The sequence below is a fragment of the Apteryx mantelli genome, chromosome 8, assembly GCF_036417845.1.
Source record: "Apteryx mantelli isolate bAptMan1 chromosome 8, bAptMan1.hap1, whole genome shotgun sequence".
Classification (NCBI taxonomy): domain Eukaryota; kingdom Metazoa; phylum Chordata; class Aves; order Apterygiformes; family Apterygidae; genus Apteryx; species Apteryx mantelli.
In genome coordinates this window covers 25,654,952-25,679,852 of record NC_089985.1, presented here as the reverse complement: position 1 = coordinate 25,679,852, position 24,901 = coordinate 25,654,952, and the positions used below count along the sequence as shown (strand labels likewise).

Below are 24,901 nucleotides of genomic sequence, written 5' to 3'. Positions count from 1 at the left end.
ATGTGTACTGTCATTTGTTTCTATGCAATCTAAATACTTCAACTATTCTGTTGCAAGATTTTTCCAATGTAGTACATTTTGTTTTCTTAAAAAAGAAGGTAAAGAAAAATGACAGTTTCCTTATTTTTATTCTCCACATAACAATCAAGTAAGACAAGATGGAAAAAGAGAACAGAGATCTTCAAGCAGTGCAATATGATTTTCTATGCAACTTTCACATGTTTTCAGATAGGCTTAGTGAGCCAAGAACAAAACTATCTACCTCCAGGGTGTTTATTTTCAAAAAAATACTTAGGTATGTGGAGCTACAGGTGTGTGTAGAGCAGTATAAAATTTTAAAACTTGCAGAATGAAAGTTGCACAGTATACGCAAACGAGCACATGGAAAATGTTCCAAGGTGGAGATTAAAAAGAGCTATAAATCAGGAGCCAGGATGAGCCTTTATATAGCTTAAAAGCTGCTAAAGAAGAAAGAGTGTGAAGGAAGGAGGGAGAGGGATCTATATGACTGTATTTCTATTGCTACTGTATACGTATTGTTTGGTAGGAACTACATCATACAATCAGAATAAATGGGTTGCAGCACTGTTCCTGGAACTACTTCCTTGAGCTATATAAAAATATGGCAGACCTTACATATACAATGCCCATGATCCAAGACAAATGATGCATTACTCCAAAGACATCCCACTCCTACCTGCGTAGTGAGCAGAGCTGCAATGGTCTACTGTGTGGTGACACTGACATCTAGTGGGCTTCACACAAAACACTTCCAGTTTTCCAAAACTGTTCCAAAAATCACTTTATATCAAACCATTTCTTTTGAGGATACTATGACCTTAATATAAAGGCATAATTAAGGGTAAAATCAAATATGATTAAACCAAAGTTTAATTAAGTACTTACAGTTGGCTCCTATTACTATAGGAGCATTTAGAGGATTCATTTGAAGTAAAGGCTTCATTTTACTAAGCACTGTATATATTCATAATAAAAGATCTGAAGAACTCAGTTCAAATAATGCAGGATTCACCTCCTTCCAGAACATCTGTGCAAAAGGCAGACATAATTTTCTCATTTGCACTTCCTGACAAGTAAGTGCAAAATGAAAGGGCAAGACTGTTTTAATGATTTCACTGATTATGTTTACATTGACAGTATGCATATTCAAATGCCATGTGGGCTGGGATGCTGGCTATTGATGCAACTGTCACATGTGAGTTCAGACGATCTAGAAAAGCTGTGCTAGTTAAAGTCAAAACCATATAAATTTTTTTCCTAAGTACGGTCTTCCCAATGCTCTTCTCAAAATGATTGCATCTTCCAGCTTCCTTCACAGAGCTTTTCGAGTAGTAGATCTCACAGTCTTCTACAAAGATTAGTTTAAATATTCCTGTATCACCAATGGAGAAATTGCTGTACCTTGTGATAAACTGCTTTTCCTCACAGTCATCAATCAGCAGGTAACAGGTAGAGCTGCAAATATAGCTCTGGTCATTAAACTATCATTGCACAGTAAAAGGGAGAAAATCAAAAACTTTGTTCTGATTTTTATTTCCATAGGGGCCAGTTCTGGCCTGTAGAATTTTCCATATGATCTTCCTCTGAGTATAGACTTTTCTAAGACAGAGAGCTAGGCAGAATGGGACCAAACTGATATGCTGCTTGGGTACCAAAATATCCCACCATGCCTCCAGGAAGTATGAAACTGTAGAAACAAAGGTTTTCAGAAAAACAACACATGATTTAACCAGTCCAGCTCCCTGAAAGTTCAGGACCTTTGCCTACTGAGTGTTTTGCCAGTTCCTCTATGCACTTTTAGTACAATTCCAGTTGAAGTGTTTCCAGGGAGTACAGCAGCAGCTGCAGTGACAATCAGTAGAAGACTACACTAATGTAAAAAGGAGCATTAATTCCTACTCAGATAGCCATAGTTTCTGGACAAAAGCATGGTGTTGAGAACAGTCACCTTCTGGTTCTGTCAAATCCAGCGCCCAGATTTTAAATGCAAGCCTTTACTGTACAGAGACCAAGCAGCCGGCACTACTCATTTTATATTCTTTGCCCAGTTATTAACAAAACTCATCTCACATTTGTTAATGTTGGCATGGAGGCTATATACTCATACCCAAACAAGCGTCCCTACCTATTTTAGTAATATAAGCTTTGATTATTAAAGAGAGGGAAATATTAAATACATTTCTTTAGAAACAATACATTCTGCTCCTTTTATTTTGTATGTGTTTTAATTACATTAATGCATGTTGAACCAACTTTACCTTCAGATTTCCGTGCATATATATGCTCAACATGTGGTTCAAGGACTGCTGCTATTCTTTGCAGTATTAATTGGAGTTCTGTACAGTTATGGCTGGTAATGTGCTGGCAGCACTCTTCATTTCCAGCTGTTTAACTGCATTAAAAGAGGATATAAATCCATAATCATAAAACAACTCTTTTATACAAAACATATGTTGCAACTGCATAATCATAAGTGGTAAGTAGTGACAAAAGATGTGACCCATGTAACTATTTATATTATAGAATTAAATAAGTATGAATTTCAGTACAAGTACCATAGTATTGGGATTATTCATACTACCAAAAGTTATTTATTTATTTTAATGTGTTACCACTGCAATATAAACTGAATCATGGAGTCATTTTTTGGGTGGTCTTTATTAAATCTTTGACCTCATAGCCTTCAGTTTAAATTTTTCCTTCCCATAAATTCAGAAAGCAATACTGGGAGTCAGCTTATAAGCATTTAATTTATAACTTGTTATTCTTTATACCGTAAGTATTTCATACTCTTAATTATACCAGAAATATTTTAAGTTAATATAAAATGTTTATAATTACTATTTTGTAGGTGTAAATCTTTAAGGATATGATAAAAAATTCATTAACATCAAGGAAAAAACTCTGGAAGCACTCCCAACAGATTTGTTAGATGTTGGTAAGTGATATACAAGGGATTGCTTTAAAGTTCAAGTATTTTTAGACACCCATTTGTTCCTCAAAATTAAATTACATCTTACTGACAAAGTCAATAAACAAAACAAAAATTGACTTCATCTATGAAGCCATTCTGAACCATGCCAAAATCTGCTAAACCAAGAATGTTTTTGCAAAGTGATTTTGAAAAATGCTCAATATTTCATACATTGTCAGTGCTTTGACTTTCATCAAGCTTGTCAAGAAAAAGCTACTAGACAAGAAAAAAAATTAAGATTAGTTTCTTCATGGATAAACTGGACACAGAAGTTAGTACAGAGTTAGTAAAAGAGACTGTGCTACACCATATAGTGATTCACACCTACAGATCTCAAGTTTCATGCCCTATTTTACAGTGTATTCAAAGGTAAAAACTTTGTTATAAAACTTTACAGCTACATAATCAACATAATAAAATAAAATAAATGTAATGATCTGCAGAGACATAAAGGACTAGAGCTACAGCAATTCTAACCATTAGTATTTTTTGCCTCCTACTTTAGGGAATCTTAGCCAGAAATCCTCAAAGCTCTCACTCAGTTATTATCAAATAACAGTAAATAGTTCTCTGTATCAATTCCATTTCTGACCATGGGCAGGGATGTTCCAGGGTGTGTTTATACACCACAGTACAAGATGTAAAGGCTTATTTCTTGGATCTTTTTGTGCTGAAGATCAGGCAATTGGAAAAATATGGTGTTCACTGGTGTGATCTTGAAAATGTATCTACCAGTGCATGGGTCGCCCACCTTTTTTTCCAATAGTCAGAGATGAGAGGACATGGCATACTTAAATTTCTTTTTCAGCCTGAGACAATTCAGTAGATTCTCTTGTGGTTTATACTTCAATATACAAGTTGACCATCCCTGCTGTCCACCCTACACTTCTGAAGGAGATTAATGTTCCTCTGGCACTGGTGGCAGAAGCAAACATGCTGACTCCTCAGGCATTTCCAGCTGATTAGATCAGAACTAGTTAGGGCATTGCTACACACCATACATTCTATGAACATACCTTTAGAGCTCTTTAGCTCAGTATCTAGTTCATAACTAAGCTCACACACCAGACACGACTCTCCTTACCTGAGCCAGATGCATTAGCTTAACCTGAACCCAACCCCCAGACCATTGGTTTGGCTCTGAATAGCATCTGTAAAGGAGGACCAAATTTACCACTAAGAGCCCCTGCTGCAGGTGTTGAAGCTTCCAATAAAGACAGGACAGACAGCCTGCATGTGGTAATCTCTTAAAATGACAAAAGGAATCTCCAAGCTGTTAACACCAAAATGCATGTTTCTTCCAGGACGTCCAAAAACTTTCTAGAGTTTGTCATGACCATTAAGTTATAGGCTTATAGGGTACAGAGAAAGAGAACTTCAAGAAAGCAAATAACTCCATAGTGGTTTAGTGGATAGTAAAATACTGTGGAATTCAGATAGGTAACAAGGAGTTCCAGATTCCGTTCCAATGACTGAATTTAATTTTACTTTAAACAGTTGTAGGGTAAAATGGTGCAAAAAAGTCAAGGGCTGCTTAATATGAAATATATAAACATGCGTTAGGACAGATCTCCTTCCTCTTAGATAAGTGTGGTAACCATTTGCCTGAAGAGTTATTTTCTCCCTTTCACTCACCCACTGACTGCTTAAATATTCGAGAAAAGAGGAAGAAGGCTAACAAAACCTGAACATCCCCTACCCCACACATGCCAAAAAGCAACTTGTTAAAGGTGGAAATACTGTCTAGTTAAGGTATCTTTCTAAGAGGTGGGAATATTGTGATTAGACCTCTTTAGGAAGGAAACAATTAAAAATAGGTCTTCCAAATCCTATGTGAATACTCTAACCCATGAGGGCTAAAAAGAAGGGGCTCTTCCTCCTCTTCCATCCAGGTTATGTTAGAAAGAAGTGGCATCTACCCACTCAGGAAAGAGCTGAGTGTCAAGGCTATCAATATACCATAGAAAGCAGCTCCTTTCTCTGGTATGTGAGGCCCATAAGCCCTGGGTAGCAGCAGGGTGCAAGGCTCAAGGAAGAGCCAGCAGTGTTTTGGCCAAGGCTAGACCACGCTGGCCGTTGTGAATTCCAGCCTGTACACGTCATTCTCCCCAGGCATTATTGGGGTACCCATCTATCTCACCTGAGGTGAGTACTTTTGCCTGAAGGTCACCATGCTCAATTTGACATTGCAGTCAATGGACTCCATCAATGAGAACTGCTAATGGTTAACACCAACGAAAGCTATAAAACAAAATAATTGTATTTATGTGTCCTAATTTTAAATCTTTGATGTTGCTGTCTTTTCACATATCCTACACTGGTATCACAAGCAGCAGTAATTGGTTTTTATATGACCACATAGTATTGTCTGCAAGCGCATCACCTCCTCTAACACCTGAGACTCTTGAGACATTATTATGTCAGTAAAGCTCATTTTAGGAAAATGGAAAAAAACTAGCCATATAGTTTTTATATACAAATATTTATACACACGTGTATTATGTACATGATACAATAAAAGCTGAAACAGGTAAAACACAATTCAAGCAAAGCAAACGAATACACAGAACAGCTTTCAGGCCCTCTCCTTATCACTACTACTTGTAAAATGAGAACTTCATACAGTTTGGGTTTTGTTTTGTTTTTTAAATCCTGGAATAGGAGCAGTACTTAAGTAAGATTGTGTTGATTGTTACATTTATTTCCTTTTTCTGGAATTCACTTCCTGTCCTAATGCCCTAGGATTTCCTCTGACTTTATCAAATTTAGCTAAGGATTACTGTTTGTTGGTGAGTTACCTAACTGAATCACCAGGATCATTTTCAAGCTAGAAATATTAATTTGTTGCCAATAGTGCCACATTGTAAATCTGTTTTAAAACAACCATCCATGTCATTCTTGAACATTTGAAAATTGTGATGAGAAAAGCTAAAATAACACAAAATTTTTAGAGCATGATTTCATCTTTTAATTTGCTTAGTTAGTGGCAACGAGTAAGAATTGAGTAGAACTATGATACTTCAGGTATTTTTAAATACTACTTCTGTGATACTTTGGTGGTATTCTACAATTGTCTCTATGTACATATTTATCTAAATGAATGCTTTTAACAAATAGCCTTTTTCTGAGTGACTTCTGACAAATTCTTTCCCGATTCACATTGTCACGGCCTATCCTAAAATCATTTTTCATGAAGACAAACGAGATTTGACTCGCAAAAACCCCGGACTGAACGAACGGGGGCGGAGGGGAGCCCCGGCGCTTCCGAGTCCTCCCCGAGGATGCCGGATGTCGGGCCCCGGGCCGCGGCGGGTTGCGCAGGCAGCGCCGGGGCCGGGCCACCGAGGACAAGCGCGCCCCGAGCAGGGCGGAGCGGGGCACCGCCCCGGCCGCGCTCGCACAAGATGGCTTCCCGGCTTCCGCCCGGCGCCCAGCGCAGGGGAGCTCCCCTGCCCCCCTGCCTCCCCGCACTGCGGGCGGACTCCCTGACGGCCCGGGCGCTGCCGCGCGCAGATAACGGCCAGAGCCCCCCTGAGGCGCACCACGCGCGCCACGGCCCCCCGAGCGGCCACCGCCCTCTCGCCGGGGCGGGGCGGGGCCGGGGGTGGGGCCACGCCGGGCGTAGCCGCCGCTCCACCGGCCGGGCCGGGCACTGCGCCTGACGCCGCCGCCTCGGCCAATCAGCTGCGGCGCCGCGCCGGGCCGCGCCGCGCCTGGCGCCGCCCCCCGGTGGCTCCCCACAGGGACGGGCCGGAGCGGCCGCCGCCGCCGCCGCGGTGTCCGGCTGAGTCAGCCGCCCCCGCCCCGCCCCGAAGATGAACATCATGGACTTCAACGTGAAGAAGCTGGCGGCCGACGCGGGCACCTTCCTGAGCCGCGCCGTGCAGGTACGGCCCGCCCGCCCCGGTGGGGCGGCGGCGGCGCCGGGCCGCGCGGCCGGGCCGGGGGAGGCGGGCGAGGCCGCGGGCCGGCTCCCTTGGCCGGGCCGGGCCGGGGCTCGGGGCAGTGGCCGGCAGCCGCGGCTCCGCCCCGGACCGGGCCGCCGCCGCCGCCCCTCCACCCCCCGGGGCTGGGGGAGCGGCGGCGGCCGCGGCCTCCCCCCCGGGGCGGGGAGCGCGGCCCCGGCGCGGGCGGCGCCGCCGCTGGGCGGGGTGAGCCCCGGGCGCTGGCGCGCTGCCGCCCGGGCAGGCGGTGCGCCGCGGCGAAGGGCCGCTCCCAGGGCCCGTCCGGCCCCCGCGGCCTCCCGCGGGGAGCGGACCGAGGCCGCCCGGGGTCGTGGCCGGTCTGGCCCGGAGAGGGGGCGGAGCGGGGCAGGCGGCAGCTGCGCGGGTACACGGTTGTGCTTCATGTATCCCCGTGCGGGAAAAGAACAAAAAGGTGTCTCCTCCGAGATCAGGCAGATACATTTTTAACAGCCGCTGAAAACACTTTGCTCTCTGGTCAGTAAAATTCGAGCTTTTAGGTGACACATGAGCCTGTCTGTCCACTTGGGCTTTTTTTGTTTGTTTGTTTCTTTGGGTTTCAGTATTGGTTTTAATCTTGTTTGATAGCTCATTGTTTCTGAGTCAGTTTTTCCTTTTCTTTGCGCTAAGGGCATTGTAAGCTGTAATCCGCTTGCATTATGTAATCAAACCTGAACAGATTTCCTGTAGGGAGGTGGACATCCAAGCAAGTATAGTCATCCACTGTGGTTTCTCATGAATTCTTTATGGGTTGCAGTCAGGCCTGGAACATGATTAAAGTTACTATCTGGTCTGAAACCAGTCTGATGTATTGCCCTAAATGTTGATATTCTAGCAAAACCAACAGCAGTAGAGCTCTGAGGATACAAACTCATCTGAAAGCATTTTTGTTCAAATTTAAATGAACTTAAAGCAGTTTTTTGGATTTTCTTTGTGATGGACTTCTTTCCACACACTCCCCCCCACCGCCTTCCAGCGCTATGTGTTTCCCAGGCCATCTCTTCCTTTCCAACCTCCACCCATTTTGCTTTTCTTGTTGAACAAGGAAAAAGGGATACAGTTCACCCTTTATTGTAAGACCCTGTGATGGGACCTTGTGATTTCTTTTATCTTGACTTTTTACATGTAAATGATTATTGCATTAAACCTAATATAGGCTTTCTGCAGTCTGTCATGGCTTAAAGCTGATATGAACTGTTGTTTACTCCAGTGTGCTCTATCAGTATTGTTGATTTGTGTCTGAATAGCTACATCAGTGGTCTGCTTAGTGTAGACTAAAATTCAGTGGAAATGTGGAAGTAGTAATTTTCCTCTGCCAGCTGCCGCTTTCCCCTAAAATGGGAAGTTTAACTGGGGCAGGGGAGAGGCAAGTCTTTAACATGTTCCTATCATCTAAGTTGCTAGAGTTCTGTATACTACTGCTGCTCCATGCCATTTTTCCTTAAGTTATTATCTATGTAAAGTGTGCAGATGGTATTGAGCGACAATCTTTTTGTGGATTTTTTTTTTTTGTATCATCTGGCTGTGGATTTTGTGTCCTCAAGTGAAAAGTACAGCTTTGTGAATTGAGTTAAACTCTTATGTTCAGGCATTACTGGATGATTTAGTATGACCTGATGGTAGTTGCTCTGTGATATTAAAAACAGCAACAAATGTTGTGAAACGATTCAGTGCAGTGTAATATCATTTGTAAGAAAGCCACTTAATTTCCATTTCAGCTTGCTGCTGGTGAACATTTTGTTAGTGTTTCCCAGGCTTACCCATTTTTTTCTGTTACAGGCGGATTGGGGTTGTTTTACCCACAAGCACTTGGTATTTATGTTCCAAGAAACCTGTTTCTCCTGTGGATGAGATTGTACTGTGTTCAGACCGCTATATTCTAGTTAGTATTCTACAGAAAGCTGCAGAGAGAAGTATTTTTGGTTCTTACCTTGTGTGGGGAAGAACCCTTAAAAGTAAAACTTAGTAAAATGGAGCCTACTGGCCATCTTCATCCAAAGACTGCCCTTCCACCTGATGGGTAGAACCTGCTTCAAAGCAGTTGTTCTCCATGAAGCTTGCAGTAGTTGCAATTTGTGCAACGTGATAAGTGCATATAGGTAGTGGTATCTGAGGTAAAATAAATGTTGCCACAGAGTGTAGTAGTAGGAATGAGGGTCCTTCCTCTTGCCAGCTGCTGTAGTAGACAAGCTGCCCATGCGGCAGCCGGGAATGATGAGCTGGGCTCTTCCTCCTTAGCAGCAGAGACACTCTTATTGTTAATGACCACTGCTTGAACTTAGAGGCTTACGTTAATGTAATTTCTCCCTCTGATCAACTTTGCAATGTAGACTTGAAATGTTTGGTCTATGATAACTCAGTTTATACAAAACAGGGCAATTTTCTTCTGCACAACCTGGTTGCATTAAGGCAATTTGGGTGTGTATTTTGAATTTAACAATGATAGAGGGCTGCATTAGATGGCTTACTGGTATGGTTTGTTACAGTAGTGCTAATATTAAATATGTTTGTATCAGTGTATTGAGCTTTCATAATTTTTTTTTTTTTTTAAAGGGTTCTGTTCAAAGTAGAAAATCAATAGTATCTGCCTTCTCTGGAGCTTTTTTACTTATCAGAGGAAAAAATCTTGATGTGCCTTCCCCACCCCCTCTTAAGAAGGGACTGAGTAAAATCTGAAAAAGAATATAAAACAGACCAATTCAAACTTAAGTTTGAACTGGATAACCAACATGGGAAATCAGAGTGGCAGCATTACTGCATTGCGTTCATGCTGAAAACCTTACTTCTGTCAAACCACTGTTTACTATGCTGCTCAGCATTACTAAAATTAACTCTTTCTTTAAGAGCATATTTGAAATCTACAGTATTGTTGGTTAAGCAGTTTTCACACTGCTGAGTAGATTTACAGAAATGTTAATAGAAAAGCCTATTTCAGAAACAAATACAATTGCCTGGAATTAGTCAATCAAAAAATAACTTTAAAACCATTTATATTGTATTTTAATAAATCTGTAAAAAGTTTTCGTGAACAATTTACAGTACTGGAGACCTTTTAAAAGAGCTCTTTAAACATGAATAATAGTAGATCCATAAATACCCTTTCTCCCTGTGCTGCAACTGAACTTTCTCACAGAGGCAGTTTGCACGTATGTAGAACCCCCAAAGGCGCAATATTTATCCACACTTTAGAAGTGCACAGTGTCAAAGTTATTTTTAGTCTACGTGTAATGGAAATTAAAACAAGCTTGGCTAGTATAGTTCTATTTTTGTTGTACTCTTGTTTCTTGCAGACAGTTTAAATATTCCACCTAATAACTTGTTAGGAATAAAGTCTGACAGTCAGAATGCTTCCAGTCCTATTATGTTCTTAATTGGTAAGCTTGTTAGGCATTTACTTGTAAGCCAGGTTCTTCTAACTGAAAATGTCTGACTTTGAATAGACTGTCAAATGCTGAAATTGTAATCATGAGGAAGCTACTGTTTTCAAGAGAGTGGGGCAAAACACTGTATTAGTTCTGGTTTTGTTTGGTTCCCTGACATGAAACTTCTGTGTGTCTACCCCCTCTCACAGAGACCTGGGATTGAAGTACAAACTGGTTGTGTGTTATTAAGAGCTGGCATGGATTAAATACCAAGTGAAATGAATAGTCTACTGGTTTTTATTTAGCTAAATGGAGTTTACGTTGTATTTCACTGTCACTGAAATCATAATTTAGAAGAGAACATTAGAGGTCATGTAACCCTTTTGTAAAGGATCAATTATATCTGAACAACTCCTGAAAGATTTGTTTAACCTATTTGGGGAAAAAAAAAAAAAAAAGCCTCCTCCCCAACCCCCCAAAAGATGTATATTCCACAACATCCCAGGGCAGTCTAATTCAGCACTTAATCCTTGTCTTTAAAAGCCTTATCTAATGTCTAATTCTAATTTAAGTCTTTGTATTGTAGTTTAATGCCACTGCTTTTTGTCCTGTTTGTTGTGGACAGGACAACATTCTTTAAATACGTTAAAGGTGTCTGCAAAGAGAATCTGTTGTGTCTTCTGCTTTCACTGTGGAGAAGAATCGGCTTCAATTACTTCCATCTTTCCTTGTGTATTTTCTAATCTTTTAATTGCCTTAGTTACCCCTGCACTCTCTCCTTTTGTTTCATGTTTTGGGGAGCACTATGCAAAATCAGACAAAGTGCTTCAAATGAGAATTCTTAGCACCAAATAGAGCAGAGGATTTCTTCATAGTGTTATAAATGGCCCTCCTTATCTCAGTCTGATTAATGCCATCTCCACCCCCATTTTCTGAAAGCAAGGGTATGTTGTTGAGCTTATCAACTTTCAAATTTATCCTCAAATCTTTAATGAAGACTGTATAATGTTTATATCTTTGAAAGCATGATTTGCAACTAATATGAGTGAAGAGTTACTGTCCTAATGTTGTACTGTGAATCTATTTCTATGAACTAACTTAGTATTTTCAACCTGTCTTTCTAACCATAGTTTACGGAAGAAAAGCTTGGTCAAGCAGAGAAGACTGAACTGGATGCTCACCTGGAGAACCTTCTCAGCAAAGCAGAATGCACTAAATTGTGGACAGAAAAAATAATGAAGCAGACAGAAGTATTATTGCAGCCAAATCCAAGTAAGTGCTTCAGGTTTTTGTTTGCAACTTCTGAATTTTTGCCTGTGTAACTGTTTACTGACATAGGTATTTTATAAGTTATGACTAAATACAGCAGTTCTAAAGCTCTCGGACTGGTGTTAGGGAAGGGCACGTTTTGAAGAGCCACTCAGAATCTGAGACACTGTGCCAGGTGCATTCTTCTGGTTCTTCCTTAACCCTTCAAATGGGGAAAACTTTAGGGAGAAACCTCCAAACTATAGCATTGTTTCATACACTGGTTAATCTCTAGTTGACTGATTTTTAGTTTCCCGTTTAACTGAATTTCCCACTCTAGCTCCAGTTGCTTCCATTACTTTTTTTCTGTTCTATGCTAGAGCATTCTCTTCTCATAACCAAGTTAATTAGAAAAATTATAATTATAAACTAGCTTGGATGTAACTATAATAATGGAACACTTCGAAGGCAAAAAAGGCTTTCTGTGAGGGGAAAGCTGCAATTTCTGACTAATGGAATTTGAGGGGAGTTCTTCGAACCAGCTTTCTGTATACTTAAAAAAATCTTAGGTGGCTGTACAAACTCTAGAATTCTTTCATGAGTACGTGAAATGGTTCAAGAACTGTCATCATGACTGACTTTCAACTTTCTGTGCAATGCAATTCAGTTTGAAGGAGGTAAGATGTACTGAAACAATTGACTTTAACAGTTCTTTTACTAAAGAATTACTTTCTCTGCTTTCTGTCTTTATCATTTGCAAGCATTGCAGCTTTTTATACACCATACACAGACAATGAAATGAAGTCTCAAATGTGCTTTCATCGCTGGCAAACCTCTTACTATAACAATAACATGAGTAGAAGAAATGTAGTTTTCTGGTGTGTTAATTTTGTTGTTTGTTTTCAAAATTGCTGCTATGAATAGTAATATTGAGAAAATTGGTTTCAGACTCCTATCCTTCAGTCAATGGTGCCATCTGTGGCAGTTATACTAGGCGAGATGACAGCTATAGGGATTTTCCTAGTGCTCAAATCTAGGTTTCAAATAAGGATCTGGTCTGTAGCCACTAGGCAAACTACTGTTACCAAAAAATCTAAACCTCCTTCAGGTTCACTCGAATAGATAAAATTACAATACCTCTGCACTGAAAGCAGAAATATTCTCATTGTGATGACATACTGAGTTAGGGTTTATTGGTACAGGAAAATCATATACTGATATCATATCTCTAATACCATCTAGATAAATTCTTTATAATGCTGATCTTTGAAGTATTATTCTGGAAATCTGTTGCATCCTTTAGTTGTCTAAAAGCAGCGTTTAAGAAAAACAAAGAAACCCACCTAATTCTGTGGGAAGTCTGCAATAGGACTTGAAGAATTTCTACCTTTATATAGGCTAGAGGGAGCAGTCGTCTCGTTCATTTAATTCAGAATCCCTATTAAATATTTGTATTCGGTATTCACTTTTTCAGAAACTTAGAATCTTGTATCAGTAACTAGAGGCTAGCAGGACTGCATGAGGAAGTTTCAGTAAAAGGATGATGTATGGTAGTATCTCAGTTATGCTGACCAGTCAATTTCCTGATGTCTAAAAATACTCAGTGTGAGGTGGGGATCTTCCTCTGTGAATGTAACTTCAGCTGCTTGGCAGCCTACTTGGGTGGACTGTCACCTGTTCCTGAGAGCTTCTTTTGGTTGTAGTTAGTGGAACAACCTGTCTGGGTGAGAGAGAAGAGGCTTCCAGTCAAAATTTTAATAGTATCTTTAGGTTAGACCCATGCAATAGTCCAGTAATTTTAAGTGACTTTTCAGATCTTCTGTCATTTAATCCATCCATAATAAAATTATGGCCAGAGTAAAGAAAAAAGATGAAGTTGGATCCATCTTGGTTCATGCTTGGTGCCAGGATATGAACTGACAACCATGTTTTTCTGTGTCAGGCTAACTTTTGTGACATTGACAAGGGAGTAGTTATTTAATCCAGTACCAATGAAAGTTGTCTGTCTAACAGTATTTGTTTTGGTTTCATCCAAGCAGGAGGTTTGTTCATTGGAGAACAACTGTGGGTTGTCTGTGTTACTGCATGCTGTATTTAGTTCCTGACTGCATGAATGAAGTGAACTAACTATGGAGTCAAAACAATTGGTCAGGGAAGTCAGGTTTTGTATCTGAGGAGTTTAAGCTATGTCTGTAGAGGCTTTTTTGCCTAAAGAGCATATTGTGGCTGAATATTGTAAGTGGACATTAATGATTACATAGTCAAGACAACTTTGTCTGTAATTCTGTTTTCCAATCTGAGGAAAGACAGGAGTATCAAATGAAACATTTTTTGAATATCTTTAGTGATTTGTTTCAGACCTTCTCAAGGAGGTGGGGGGAGTGGGGAAGAGAGGATGTAATTTCTGTGGCTGCTAGATTTTCAGAATATCTTAAAACAGAACATAAAATAGTTGTTTACCTTAATTCCTGTATTGCTAATCCTAGTGATAATCTTCAAATCTTCATTAGTTTTTTCCAAGGAGAGGAGGGGAAAGGATTTTTTTGTGTTTTGTTAAGCAGAAGTGCTCTGTTATGCTCTTGGAGTGAAGACTTCTGGACAAAATACTGAAAAACTTTATAAATGTGCTGATGGAGTGATGAAAAGTGTAATTTTTCATTTTCACAGATGGCTCTATGAAGTATTTGAATATAATATGACAAACATGGAATACAGTCGGTCCCCAAGAGTAATTTTTTCCACTTAATGTTGTTAAGTTACTTGAGCTTAAATATCTAGATTTTTTTGAAAATTCTTTTCTTTCTTTTTCTTTTCCTTTTGTATTTGGAAATTGGGCTTTGAATAACAGTAATTCAAATTTTTTTTTTTTTAAGATGCTAGGATAGAAGAATTTGTCTATGAGAAGCTGGACCGCAAAGCACCAAGTCGTCTGAATAATCCAGAGTTACTGGGCCAGTATATGATTGATGCAGGGAATGAATTTGGCCCAGGGACAGCCTATGGTAAGTGGAAGCAAAGAATATGGTTTATGTGTTGCAGAAATGGGAGGGGGAAAAATGCACAGATCTAGTTTTTTCTTAACAATGTAAAGTGATATTTCTTGCCTTCCTCTAGAAAATACAATGTTTTTTGTAACAGTTTGAGATGACTTGTTTTATAGCTTTGAACATTAAGAGATCAGTGATGAGGTTTCATCTAAAGATTATGGAAGATAGGAATTGCTGTTGGAACAATAACTGTGTTTGTGGATTGGTTACATTCTCACCTGAACAAATAATTCCAGAATTTAGTTTCCTCATTAGAATGGAACATATTTTCATTCTGTTGTAGCACATTTGACAGTATTTATGCATGCTATATGTGATGAGGAGTAGAAATGTTATCTGAAATTAATTTCTTTAGTAAGATATTTCTCTAACTTGACAGTATTCCTGGTTTTCTTAATATATTATGTTTTGCTGTCAATGTCAGAGAGTGTAGAATATCATCTCCTTTTTCTCCCTTCTCCACCAATATTCTATACCTATGATAGGAAGATTGGGGGTGATGTTGTATATGTTTTTCCACTGGCTTTTAATTATGTTATATATAATTATAAATTATAATTATAATGTGGTGTTCTCTACAGCTCTTAAAATTGCTGATAATAGATTTAACTGTTAATTTAGCTTAAACAACTGGAATGCATAGTTGTCCTGCAGTCTGCAATCATAAACCCTGATAGTTAGCTCACTTCAGTTGCTTGCTTCAGAGTTATAGTAGGAGGGAAGTTCTTGTTCTTGAAAGAATGAATTCCTTATATCTGGAAATAACGAAGTTCCCTTCCTAAGGAAGGAAAGTACACTTAAAAAACAAGTAAATGTTTTGTAGAAGATTTATGGATACATAGTCAACAACGGCAGACTTTGTTCCTTTAATGGCATAAAAAATTGTGAAATTATCTGTGGTCCTTTTTCTGATCATCAGCCTCATGAGTTTTTTTCTGTTTGTTTGTTTTAATGGAATAGAATTGTACTTACAGGCAGACAGTCCTTTAGCTTGCATTTGCTCTAATTCTTATAATTCAGGTCAAGTTGCATGAACCATTAGCATGAAGTTACACTGTTACCTTTCATGTGGTGTCACAAAATGTTTTAATGTTCTGAAAACTTAGTGAGTGGCTTTTGTAACTCAGACTTTTCAGTTTATTGAAATGCAGTAGTGAGAACTGTATTCTTGATGTCCTAATTTCAGTTTCAATACCTAATTCAGAACCAAATTTCAACCTATTGTTCAGTTAATGTACAAATGTCTTTCTTCAAAGACAGAACATATTTAGAATTTGGAGTGGATGGGGAAAAAGCATTATCTTCCAATAGCTAGGTGGGCTTTTTCCTTGCTACCAAGTACTCATGACTAATTACTCAATCAAAAATGTGGTAGAAGGGGAGGAGGTTGCTGGATTAATATAAATGGGTTTGATGTCTGGGATTAAAATAGGTGTTCACAGTAGAGTTGCCATAACAGCTGCCACTACTACAACGTTATATCTATTCTTGTTGAAATCTGGCCTTGACCTGAGTTTGTTTTTTTTATTAATAAAAAGGCTAATTCAAAAAAAATTTTTTTAATAGCTGATTAAGACTTCTTTTAACTACTACTGTTGCTTTGGATTATCTTTCAAGCTGCTGACCTAGGTTCTTGTGCCTGTAGAAACTTTTTTTTTTTAACCACCTGCCTGGATCACTGAGAAGCTTGCATATTTTTTCCTTTACAGGAAATGCACTCATTAAATGTGGAGAGACGCAAAAGCGAATTGGGACAGCAGACAGAGAATTAATTCAAACTTCTGCTATAAACTTTCTCACTCCCCTAAGAAACTTTATTGAAGGAGACTATAAAACTATTACTGTAAGTTGAACTGTACTTTCTTTGTCACTTCACAATAATTATAAGTTTTTTAAAATCAAGTGATAGATAGTTGTGTATTGTTTTCTTTAAAATAATGTAGAAAATCAGATAGAATTTGTGCTGTCAGTTTATACTCTCTTCCTTTGACCAGCCAAAATGGATCATTTTGGAAACTTATTTTTTGTAACTATTGTGCTCTTAAAAATACTTATCTTGAGTATAAAAAGCATGAGAATAATTAGGATCTAATTCTGCCTCTTAGTTAAACTTAAGAAAACTTTTTGTATGTGATATTTTATTAAAAAAAAAAATTGGCAAGTAGACAGGATTTTGCTTTTGAATATGTCTTGTCTCCTGAACTAACCTAACTCACTTACAGAAAGAACGTAAACTATTACAAAATAAACGGCTAGATTTGGATGCAGCAAAAACCAGATTGAAGAAAGCAAAAATTGCAGAAGCTCGAGCTGCAGTAAGTAGAGTTTTTTGATGTCGTTGTTGTTGTTTTTTTAACTTGTCTATAACTTTCAAGTTTATTTTATATATTTATAAACTTGACTGGTTGCTTAGGTTTCCAGCTAGCTTCTTGGCCTTGCTGTTTTTCTAAATGAGACATTTTATAGGAAATGCCTCAGTGGAACACGAAGAAGAGAAAGTGGATTGCTGATCAAGGTGATGTTTTATTTTTAAATATTACATCAAGCTTAACTTGCTTGACCCAAGTAAATATTTATTCTCCCCTTGTTCTATACTAGATAAGCCTCTAGTGCCAAGCATGACTAGCTACAATATACCACGGGGTTTATTTTAATATATAAGTACAAATCATTCAGAAGCATTGAGGAAATCTTTAATGAAACACTTTATCCTGTAAAAATATCCAAATTTTGGCATTTGCCTCTCTACAAATGTTGACACAAATGTACAGTAACTTCCAACTGATGAACCCATCTGGACTTAACTTCTCTATATCAAAAATATTCGTAGTTTATTCTTTCTATGTTGCTTACTATTTCATATCACCAGATAGGGCAGGACTCTCAAACTCGCATCTCTTAACCAGTCATGTTCTCTCAAGAAATGCTTGTTCAAGGGATTGAAATGTTAGTAACTAAAAAGCTGTTGCTTTTGAAACTCTTTAAAATACCTCTAAATGGAGGGATAATCACATGTGTGTAATGTCAGCAGGGTGTATGCTTGTAGTATTTTCATAGCTATCTGTAGACTGCTTTCCTAAAACTTCAGCAGTTAGTGAAATGATGGATAGGCAGCTTTTTTTCCTCCCCCCAGAAAAGTTAATGTAAGAGATGATCCACACAGACTTGAGAAATACGGACAATTTAAGTACAAAGGGACAATATGCATGGTGTGGAGGATGGAGAGGCAGAAGCAGGACTGTCAGATTTTGCTGGCTTTTCTGAATAGACCACTGTCTTGAAAGACCTAAGATGCTTCATCTGCGAGGCTGAGCTTCATAGATGAAGCAGCGCCCATCTTTGGTACAGTGAACCCTTCTAAAAAGCCAACATCTCTACTACTTGATGATTCTGCTTCTGTCTCTCCATCCTACATGTCATGCACACTGCTTCTGTGTATTTAAAATGTATGTATTTATTAAGTCCCTGCATGAATTTTCCTCTTTATTATGTTAATTTTTATGGAGCAAATTACTTTGCTCTGTGTCAAACTCTGTTGCTTAATTTGTGAAACCGACAATGGTGAGTGGAGCAGGGTGTTAGCCAGGGTATCTCTCCAGTGGAAACACTGGAGAGAGAGGCAAAGGACAGTGGGCTGTGCCTTTATTTAAATTTGTTCAAAATTAAGTGTTCAAAGGAAAAGGAAGTGTTTTGGTTATTAGCTTCCTAGTGGTGTGGTGGCAGGTATATATCTTGCTTCCTAAAGCAGTAGAAAGACCATAAGGAAATTGTTTCCACTAAGCTTATCATTAAAAGGAAGGCTCTACACTTTGGTTTATTAGTTCCATCACCAATGTAAAATCTTAATCATCCAGTGCTGGATGCTCTGACACATTGCTCCCAATTGCTGCTGCTATTACATGACCAGCCTTAAATATTCATGGAGCAAATACTTCATAGCTTTATTCAGAAATAATTCAAAATAATTCAATAATAATTCAGTGCTGATAAAACATGAAACCTCAGATCTCTTACATCACTTCAAAATGCTTTAGTTGCATTTTAATAGCAGTGTGGGTGTTTGAGATTTAGAAATGCAGCGGATTTTAGAATTCCCTGAGACACAGGAAAAAGGACCTCTCTACACTCTGCAAGAAGTGAGAACTTACATGGAAACAGGTGTGATACAAGTGGCTCACCTTCTGCTGGATCACTTATTTATAAATGAAGATGTCTGACAAAACTTGCTGAACTGATAGTTTAGCAAAATGTCTTGAGTCATGATGCACATTCTTCCAAGCTTCAATGCTTTCTTTGACATGCTGGAATAGAGTGATAAATTAGTATCTACATGTGATTTTATGTTGTAAAAGTACTTAAGATTTGAGGAGAAGACATCCTCCCATGCTTATTGTATGAATGAAGTAGCTTAGATCAGTATTTAAAATAAATGAAACTATTTAGATTTCTGTATTCAGTTTGTAGTTTTGCTCAGCTTAAACTTGCATTGTTTTGTGTCAATAACCTATTCACCTGCTGTATTCACAGTATAACTTGGTTTTGTCTTTATCTATGCACTTAAGCAACTAAACACCTCTCAACCTGAAGAGAATAACATTATGGTAAATGTCTCTTACATGCTCAACTTGCTGCATGTAAAATGGCTAAAGGTTTGTTGGCCTCCTGTGTTCATTCATTTCCTTACTAAGTGTTTCCTCTTGCTATCCAGCTTATGTGGTCCTGTTTAAGATGTTTTCCAAGAGCAAATGAGCTTGTTTGTTACAACTTGCTACTGCAACCTTCATGCACATTTCTTCCTACCAAAGTCCTGATTGTGTCATCCGCAGCTTCCAACTGTTGAAATGTGAAAGTTAAAGAACTGCATCGCAAGAAGGAACTGCGACAGCAAGCTAGACTAATTAACTTCTAGATTCAATTCCTTGCAGTTTTTTGGTTTAGCTCTACTATCGCTACTACTTTAACACTGTTTGAGATACCTCCACAGCATTAATAATAAATTATTTAGTTCAGTGAAGATTCTTGTAAAAGAGGAAACTCTGAGTGGAATTAGCAAGAGAAATCACTCATTTGTATGTTTCAGTCTTTATTTAACATGGTGTTGAAATGAGAATATCTTTTCATAGTTTTCCAGTATTCTAATACATTAAGATAACTTAGTGAAATTCATTCATAATGTAATTTAGTCTGTCTGGTTCATATCATTTTCTAAGTAGTTATGTTTGTTGTAATAGCTTGTTTTAAATATCATATTTTATAAGAATCTAAGTTCGACAAGTCATACACTCTTCAATATCTACTTTGTTTCACAGATGTAGTACTATGCATACTGGCTTTAGCTTCATTGTACATGAAGGGCTTTGGGCAACTGACTCATTCATAGCAATCCTCAAATTTCTTTGAAGTCCTAAAGAAAGATAGGGAAGTATTTATAAGCTAAAGTATGGTTGCATCTTATATTAAAGCACCATAACTCTCTTCTAAGTGTGTATGTTTTTTATTTCCCCCCTGCTTCACTTTTAATGCTGACTAGATATGGGCTGAGGAAGTGACAAAAGTAAGTAAACAGTTTAGAAACTGCAGTGTTCTGAAACCATAACTCGTGCTGGTGTAATGCAATAAAGGATATTGCATGCTGTTGATTTCAGTCTAATGTTGGCTGTTACATCTGATGCGTTACTTCAGAATATGCTGGTTCTCTCCAGGGACTTTCAAATTCCAGAGGCAATACAAAGTCCAGGGCTTGTTTTATAGTAAGCTGTTTCTGGCTAACTCTCCCTTAGTACCATATGATTTTCATGTGACAAGATGTAATAGAGAAAGAACTACAGAGCTTATCTTCCAAAAATTACTGGTATGGTGGCCTATTAAAAAAATAAACTCCTAATAGTGAGCTTATATGAAAATTTTCAGAAGGTTTGAGGTCTTGTACTCTAACCTGTTCTGAAAAACACTGATCTGAAGCTACTACCCAGACAGCAGAGCAGGTCTTAAAATGCTGGAGCTCATGCCAGCAGCTCCAAGAAAATTCTATTTATAGGGTTGTTTTTTTTTTCCTTCTACTCCTGCAGTTCCACCAAAGAATACAATGCTTATTTTTAAAAATCTGAAGTTAGGAGGTAGACTAGTCTCAAAACTGTACCTGGGTTTATAGGTGTAGTATTAGCCTCTGGGCAGGGGCTGCAGCCTTCTCTCTCTTGGGGTACCGTGCCTTGGAAGGGGAACAAGCTCAGTGGAGCTAATGGAGTGTTAGGCGATAGCTTCTCCTGTGCCACGAGCAGGACTCTTCTCAGGCTTATTGGTTGGGACAAAGCAGTATGGGGAACAGGCTGTGCGAAGCTGAACTACCAGTTAAGAGTAAATTTCTTAGGGGATTTCTGGGGAGAAAGGGAAATAGAAATTAAGGCTAGTAACAGAAAGTAAGGATAGCTGGAGGACTGGGGATTTGGAGCATGGTTTTTAAAGAGGAACAAGATAGGCAGCTGAGGGGAGCTGCTGTTAGAAGCTGGGATACAGAGCTTTGGGTGAAATTTGGGGTTTTTTAAGAGAAATGAAACTAAGGCTTCTTATATTCCAAATTTGTGTGGTGCAAACAGTTTTAGGTGGGCTAGAGAATGGAATTTATGTGTTAATGTGCAAGTTTAGGGGGAAGGAGGAGTCATGAGAAAGAACTGTAAAAAGAGGATTAGGTCAACTTCGATCCCAAGGTTTAAGAATTATTGTATTATTTAAGTAAAGAAACAGTTTGGAAGCAGCAATCCCATTTGGTGGAGTACTTGGTACTGTTTTGGGGAAAAGTTGACACGAGAGCAGTACTGCTGGAAAGAAAACTAAACTTGAAGTTTAATGGCTCTTAAGAACAAAACTATTGGCTATTCAGAGATGATAAGTAACTTTAAGGGCAGTGAAAACTAAGAGATTGTGTCTTGAAGAGAAAGAAAAATAACATGGAGTGCTTAACCATGGCATAAAGGAGACTAAAAGCTTTAAATCTCACCATGTAGTATGTAATTCTAGGTTCCTTTTTTATTAAACATATGAAAAAAGAAACTATTCAAGACAAACTACAATACACACCTTCCACCAAAGGAACAGTAACCAATCCAGGTTTCTAAAGGCAATCTGTCTTTCTGTGTTTAAAAGTTGGAGGAAGAGATTAATAGGCCTGTTAAAATTCAAATATGAAGAGATGTTGTGATCTGTCATTATGGATTTCAGCCTGTCCAGTAATCTTTACATCAATTACAGTCTTTTTGAGATAGGACAAAAGATCTACCTGCTGCTAGCGATAAACTTTATTTAGTTTATCTTCCCTCCTGAAATGTGGAATTGGAGTATATGAAATACTGTGCTATGAAACACACAGCGTAGGTACTCATGTTATGCCCTTTGGACACCTGAGTTTTATTATGAGTCTTTCCCAGTGTCCAGTGTAGTCAATGGAAAGAGCAAAGGCTTTTAGTGCATGTTCAGCCCATTGAAGTTAGGCTACTCTTGAGCATCAAGAGGTTCTCTCATCCTTCTTTGACTATAGAGGAGACAAGGAAGGCTAACTATACTGGGTAGTGTGATTACATCCATTATTGCTGTTTTAGTAATAGTCTCTGTAATAAAACAAGGTTAGGAAGGTGATTGTGTTTTCCTGTGCTCTTATGATCATGTGTTTCTTAGCTACAGGCTTGCACAGTATTTCCAGGGATCATATATATATTCATAGTCTGAATTTGGGGAGATTCTGAACTTCTGAATATTCATATTCAGAACCCGAATTCTTATTCTAAACTTAGGGAGCAAGCAACGTTTTGAGGGATCTTCATGGGAGATACCCAGTGAGGGTTTCTAATTGTTGTTTGAAAAACAACATATGACCGCAGCTGACAGCTGCGGGAAAGTTTAGGCTTGTGTTTTGAAGCTCTTTGTTCTGTTCAGAGACAGAGGTGATCTGATCATAAGCTTCCTAGACTGAAAAAGTCAGCTGTTTTCAGCCTTTACCACAATGTGTAGAATAAACATGCTGTACTGCTACTGTTGACCTAGCAGTAGTGGAAGATAGGGATGAGCAAAATAGATTAAGCATCCTATCCCATACTTAAATTTATGGAAATCTCTACAAAGCCAATGCATCTGGATCTTGTAAAGCATGGTTCTACTTAAAGTCACTCTGTGAACTACCTTAATTAATACATGTTACCACATTAGTCATTTTTCCTTTTTTTTTTTTTTTAGAAAGTAGTTGTTTTGCTAACATATTGTTGAAACAAATAGAATTATTCTGATGCAGATTTCCCCCTCTTATATTTTCCTATTCTCATGTTTTTACTTACCTGGCAGGAAGAAAAATACCCTTTAGCAACTGCTGACTTCAGAGAAGCAAGAGACTAGACTATCTATTTCCAGATAAATAGTTAAATGGTTTACCTATTAATTTGCTTTCCTTGTAAAGGAATTGAAGAAGTTGGTAATAGAGAAAGGAATGCTTTTCTTCCCCTCTTGGCTATCAGACTTCCTTTTATTCCTCTGCCTGTTATTACATTTCTCTAAGGGTCGGCCAGATGGATTTCGCTGATATTAATTCAAAGATTTAATAGCAAAATTCCAAGCAACTATTCTTGCCTCAACAAACTTGGAAAACTTAATTAGTCTGTAACTTGATATATACACTGCTATCTCAGTTTTAAATAAGAAACATACAGGACTCTATAGCTGCTTCCTCACTGTCTTTATTTTAATTAATGTGTAAGCCTTCACAGCTGCAGTGACTTCAGATGAAAAGCATTTCTTGGGTAACTGCATCATTCTTCTGTGCTTATTTCTGAGATTAAGGTCCTTCTGTGTTCCATGCAACTTTTCATATTGATTAGTATTAATGCCATGCAAGAGCAAAATGTTTGCGACCACATAAAATCCTTTTGAAATTAATGTTGTGTCATTAAGTTTCCTGAAAATATATTTCTGTACTCCATTGTGTTAAGAACAGTAACTGCTGCATCTCAAGCTTAATGCAGAGTTTTGCCTTTGGGTTCTTTTTTAGAAACAGGGTACTAAATGTATTCAAGCATTGAGGCAAAGTAATCTGGATTCCAGAGTTGAGGACATTCTGTCTTGGAACAGTAAATCTTAGACACTACACCACATATTTTTTTATGTATTTGTGCATTTTAAGTAGTTACATTTTTCTCAAAATACCATTCAAAGTAATTCAGAATTTTGCCAGTTGAAGTTGTTAAAACTGCTAATAACATTATTAGATTTATTTAAAAATTGTTGATAACTATAGGTAACAAGGGATGAACTTTGATATGGAATTATTTAAATATCAAATTTAAATCCAATCATTTTTATAGAAGTTGTGCTTCTAACTGGAATTAGAACATTTGCTATGGTTTGGATATATTTATTTTTAAGGACTCCTTAATTCCAAGCTCCAGAAATAGTTGTAGTAGCTTGGCAGCCAGTATGAGATATTAATCACTAAAATATTCTGTTGAAACTCACTGTCAAAGTTTTATGCATGGCTGATTGCTGTGCAGTTGCCTGACAAAAATAATGCCAGGTTTACACTAAGTTCTGTGAGCAGAGCCCTTTTAACTTGAAGTATGGAAAAAAAATTACGTTGTCCTTGGCTGCCACAGCTATGCTGGCAGAAACTCTGGTGCAGACGCTGTGTTACGCCAATGAACGCTTGGTTTGTTATGCAGAGAGGTGGGGTAATACTGCTGGCAGAAAAATGCCTTCCTTTGGGATACATTGCATCTACGTGGTAGAGGTCTGCTGATACAGCTGTCTGTTGTGTAGACAGGGCCTCAACAGCTCTGAACCAAATGCAACTATTCTCTTCATATAGTAGTTCAGATCTGCAAAGAAAAAGCCCAGGATTTAAACAGCTAAGCACGTGATTAAATGCATTTGTATGAATAGCACTGAATACAGCGGGACTGTTGCAGTAGGAGGGTATAACAGAGTACATTGTACAAACATCTAAGTGCTCGCTTACTTTTAGTCTGAACAGGAAGTACGAATTACTCAGAGTGAATTTGACCGTCAAGCAGAGATTACCAGACTTCTGCTGGAAGGAATCAGCAGTACACATGTGAGTACCCAAAATGGGGGGGGGGGGAACCCAGTCAAAATCAGGGCACTACAGCAATAAGTACAGTAAGCTACTTGGGAACTTTGGGCTACTAGCTTTCGCTTTAATGCCTTAGAGCATCAAGCAACTATGTTTATTTTTGAATTATAGTTTACTAACCTCTAAGTTTAACTTTAGTCCCTCTGTTAACTCTGAGAACT

General features: G+C 38.5%; 1 protein-coding gene across 1 annotated transcript in view; it reads left to right on the top strand.

Moving 5' to 3' along the window:
* Positions 1–6,706: 6,706 nt before the first annotated feature.
* The window catches only part of SH3GLB1 (SH3 domain containing GRB2 like, endophilin B1), a 28,171-nt gene continuing 9,976 nt past the window's right edge, over positions 6,707–24,901 (top strand). The window contains exons 1-6 of the mRNA XM_067300971.1: positions 6,707–6,882; positions 11,450–11,591; positions 14,441–14,569; positions 16,324–16,457; positions 16,837–16,929; positions 24,612–24,701. Of these exons, the coding sequence (XP_067157072.1) occupies positions 6,811–6,882; positions 11,450–11,591; positions 14,441–14,569; positions 16,324–16,457; positions 16,837–16,929; positions 24,612–24,701 (660 nt within the window). The 5' untranslated portion in view covers positions 6,707–6,810. The remainder of the gene's footprint in view (positions 6,883–11,449; positions 11,592–14,440; positions 14,570–16,323; positions 16,458–16,836; positions 16,930–24,611; positions 24,702–24,901) is intronic.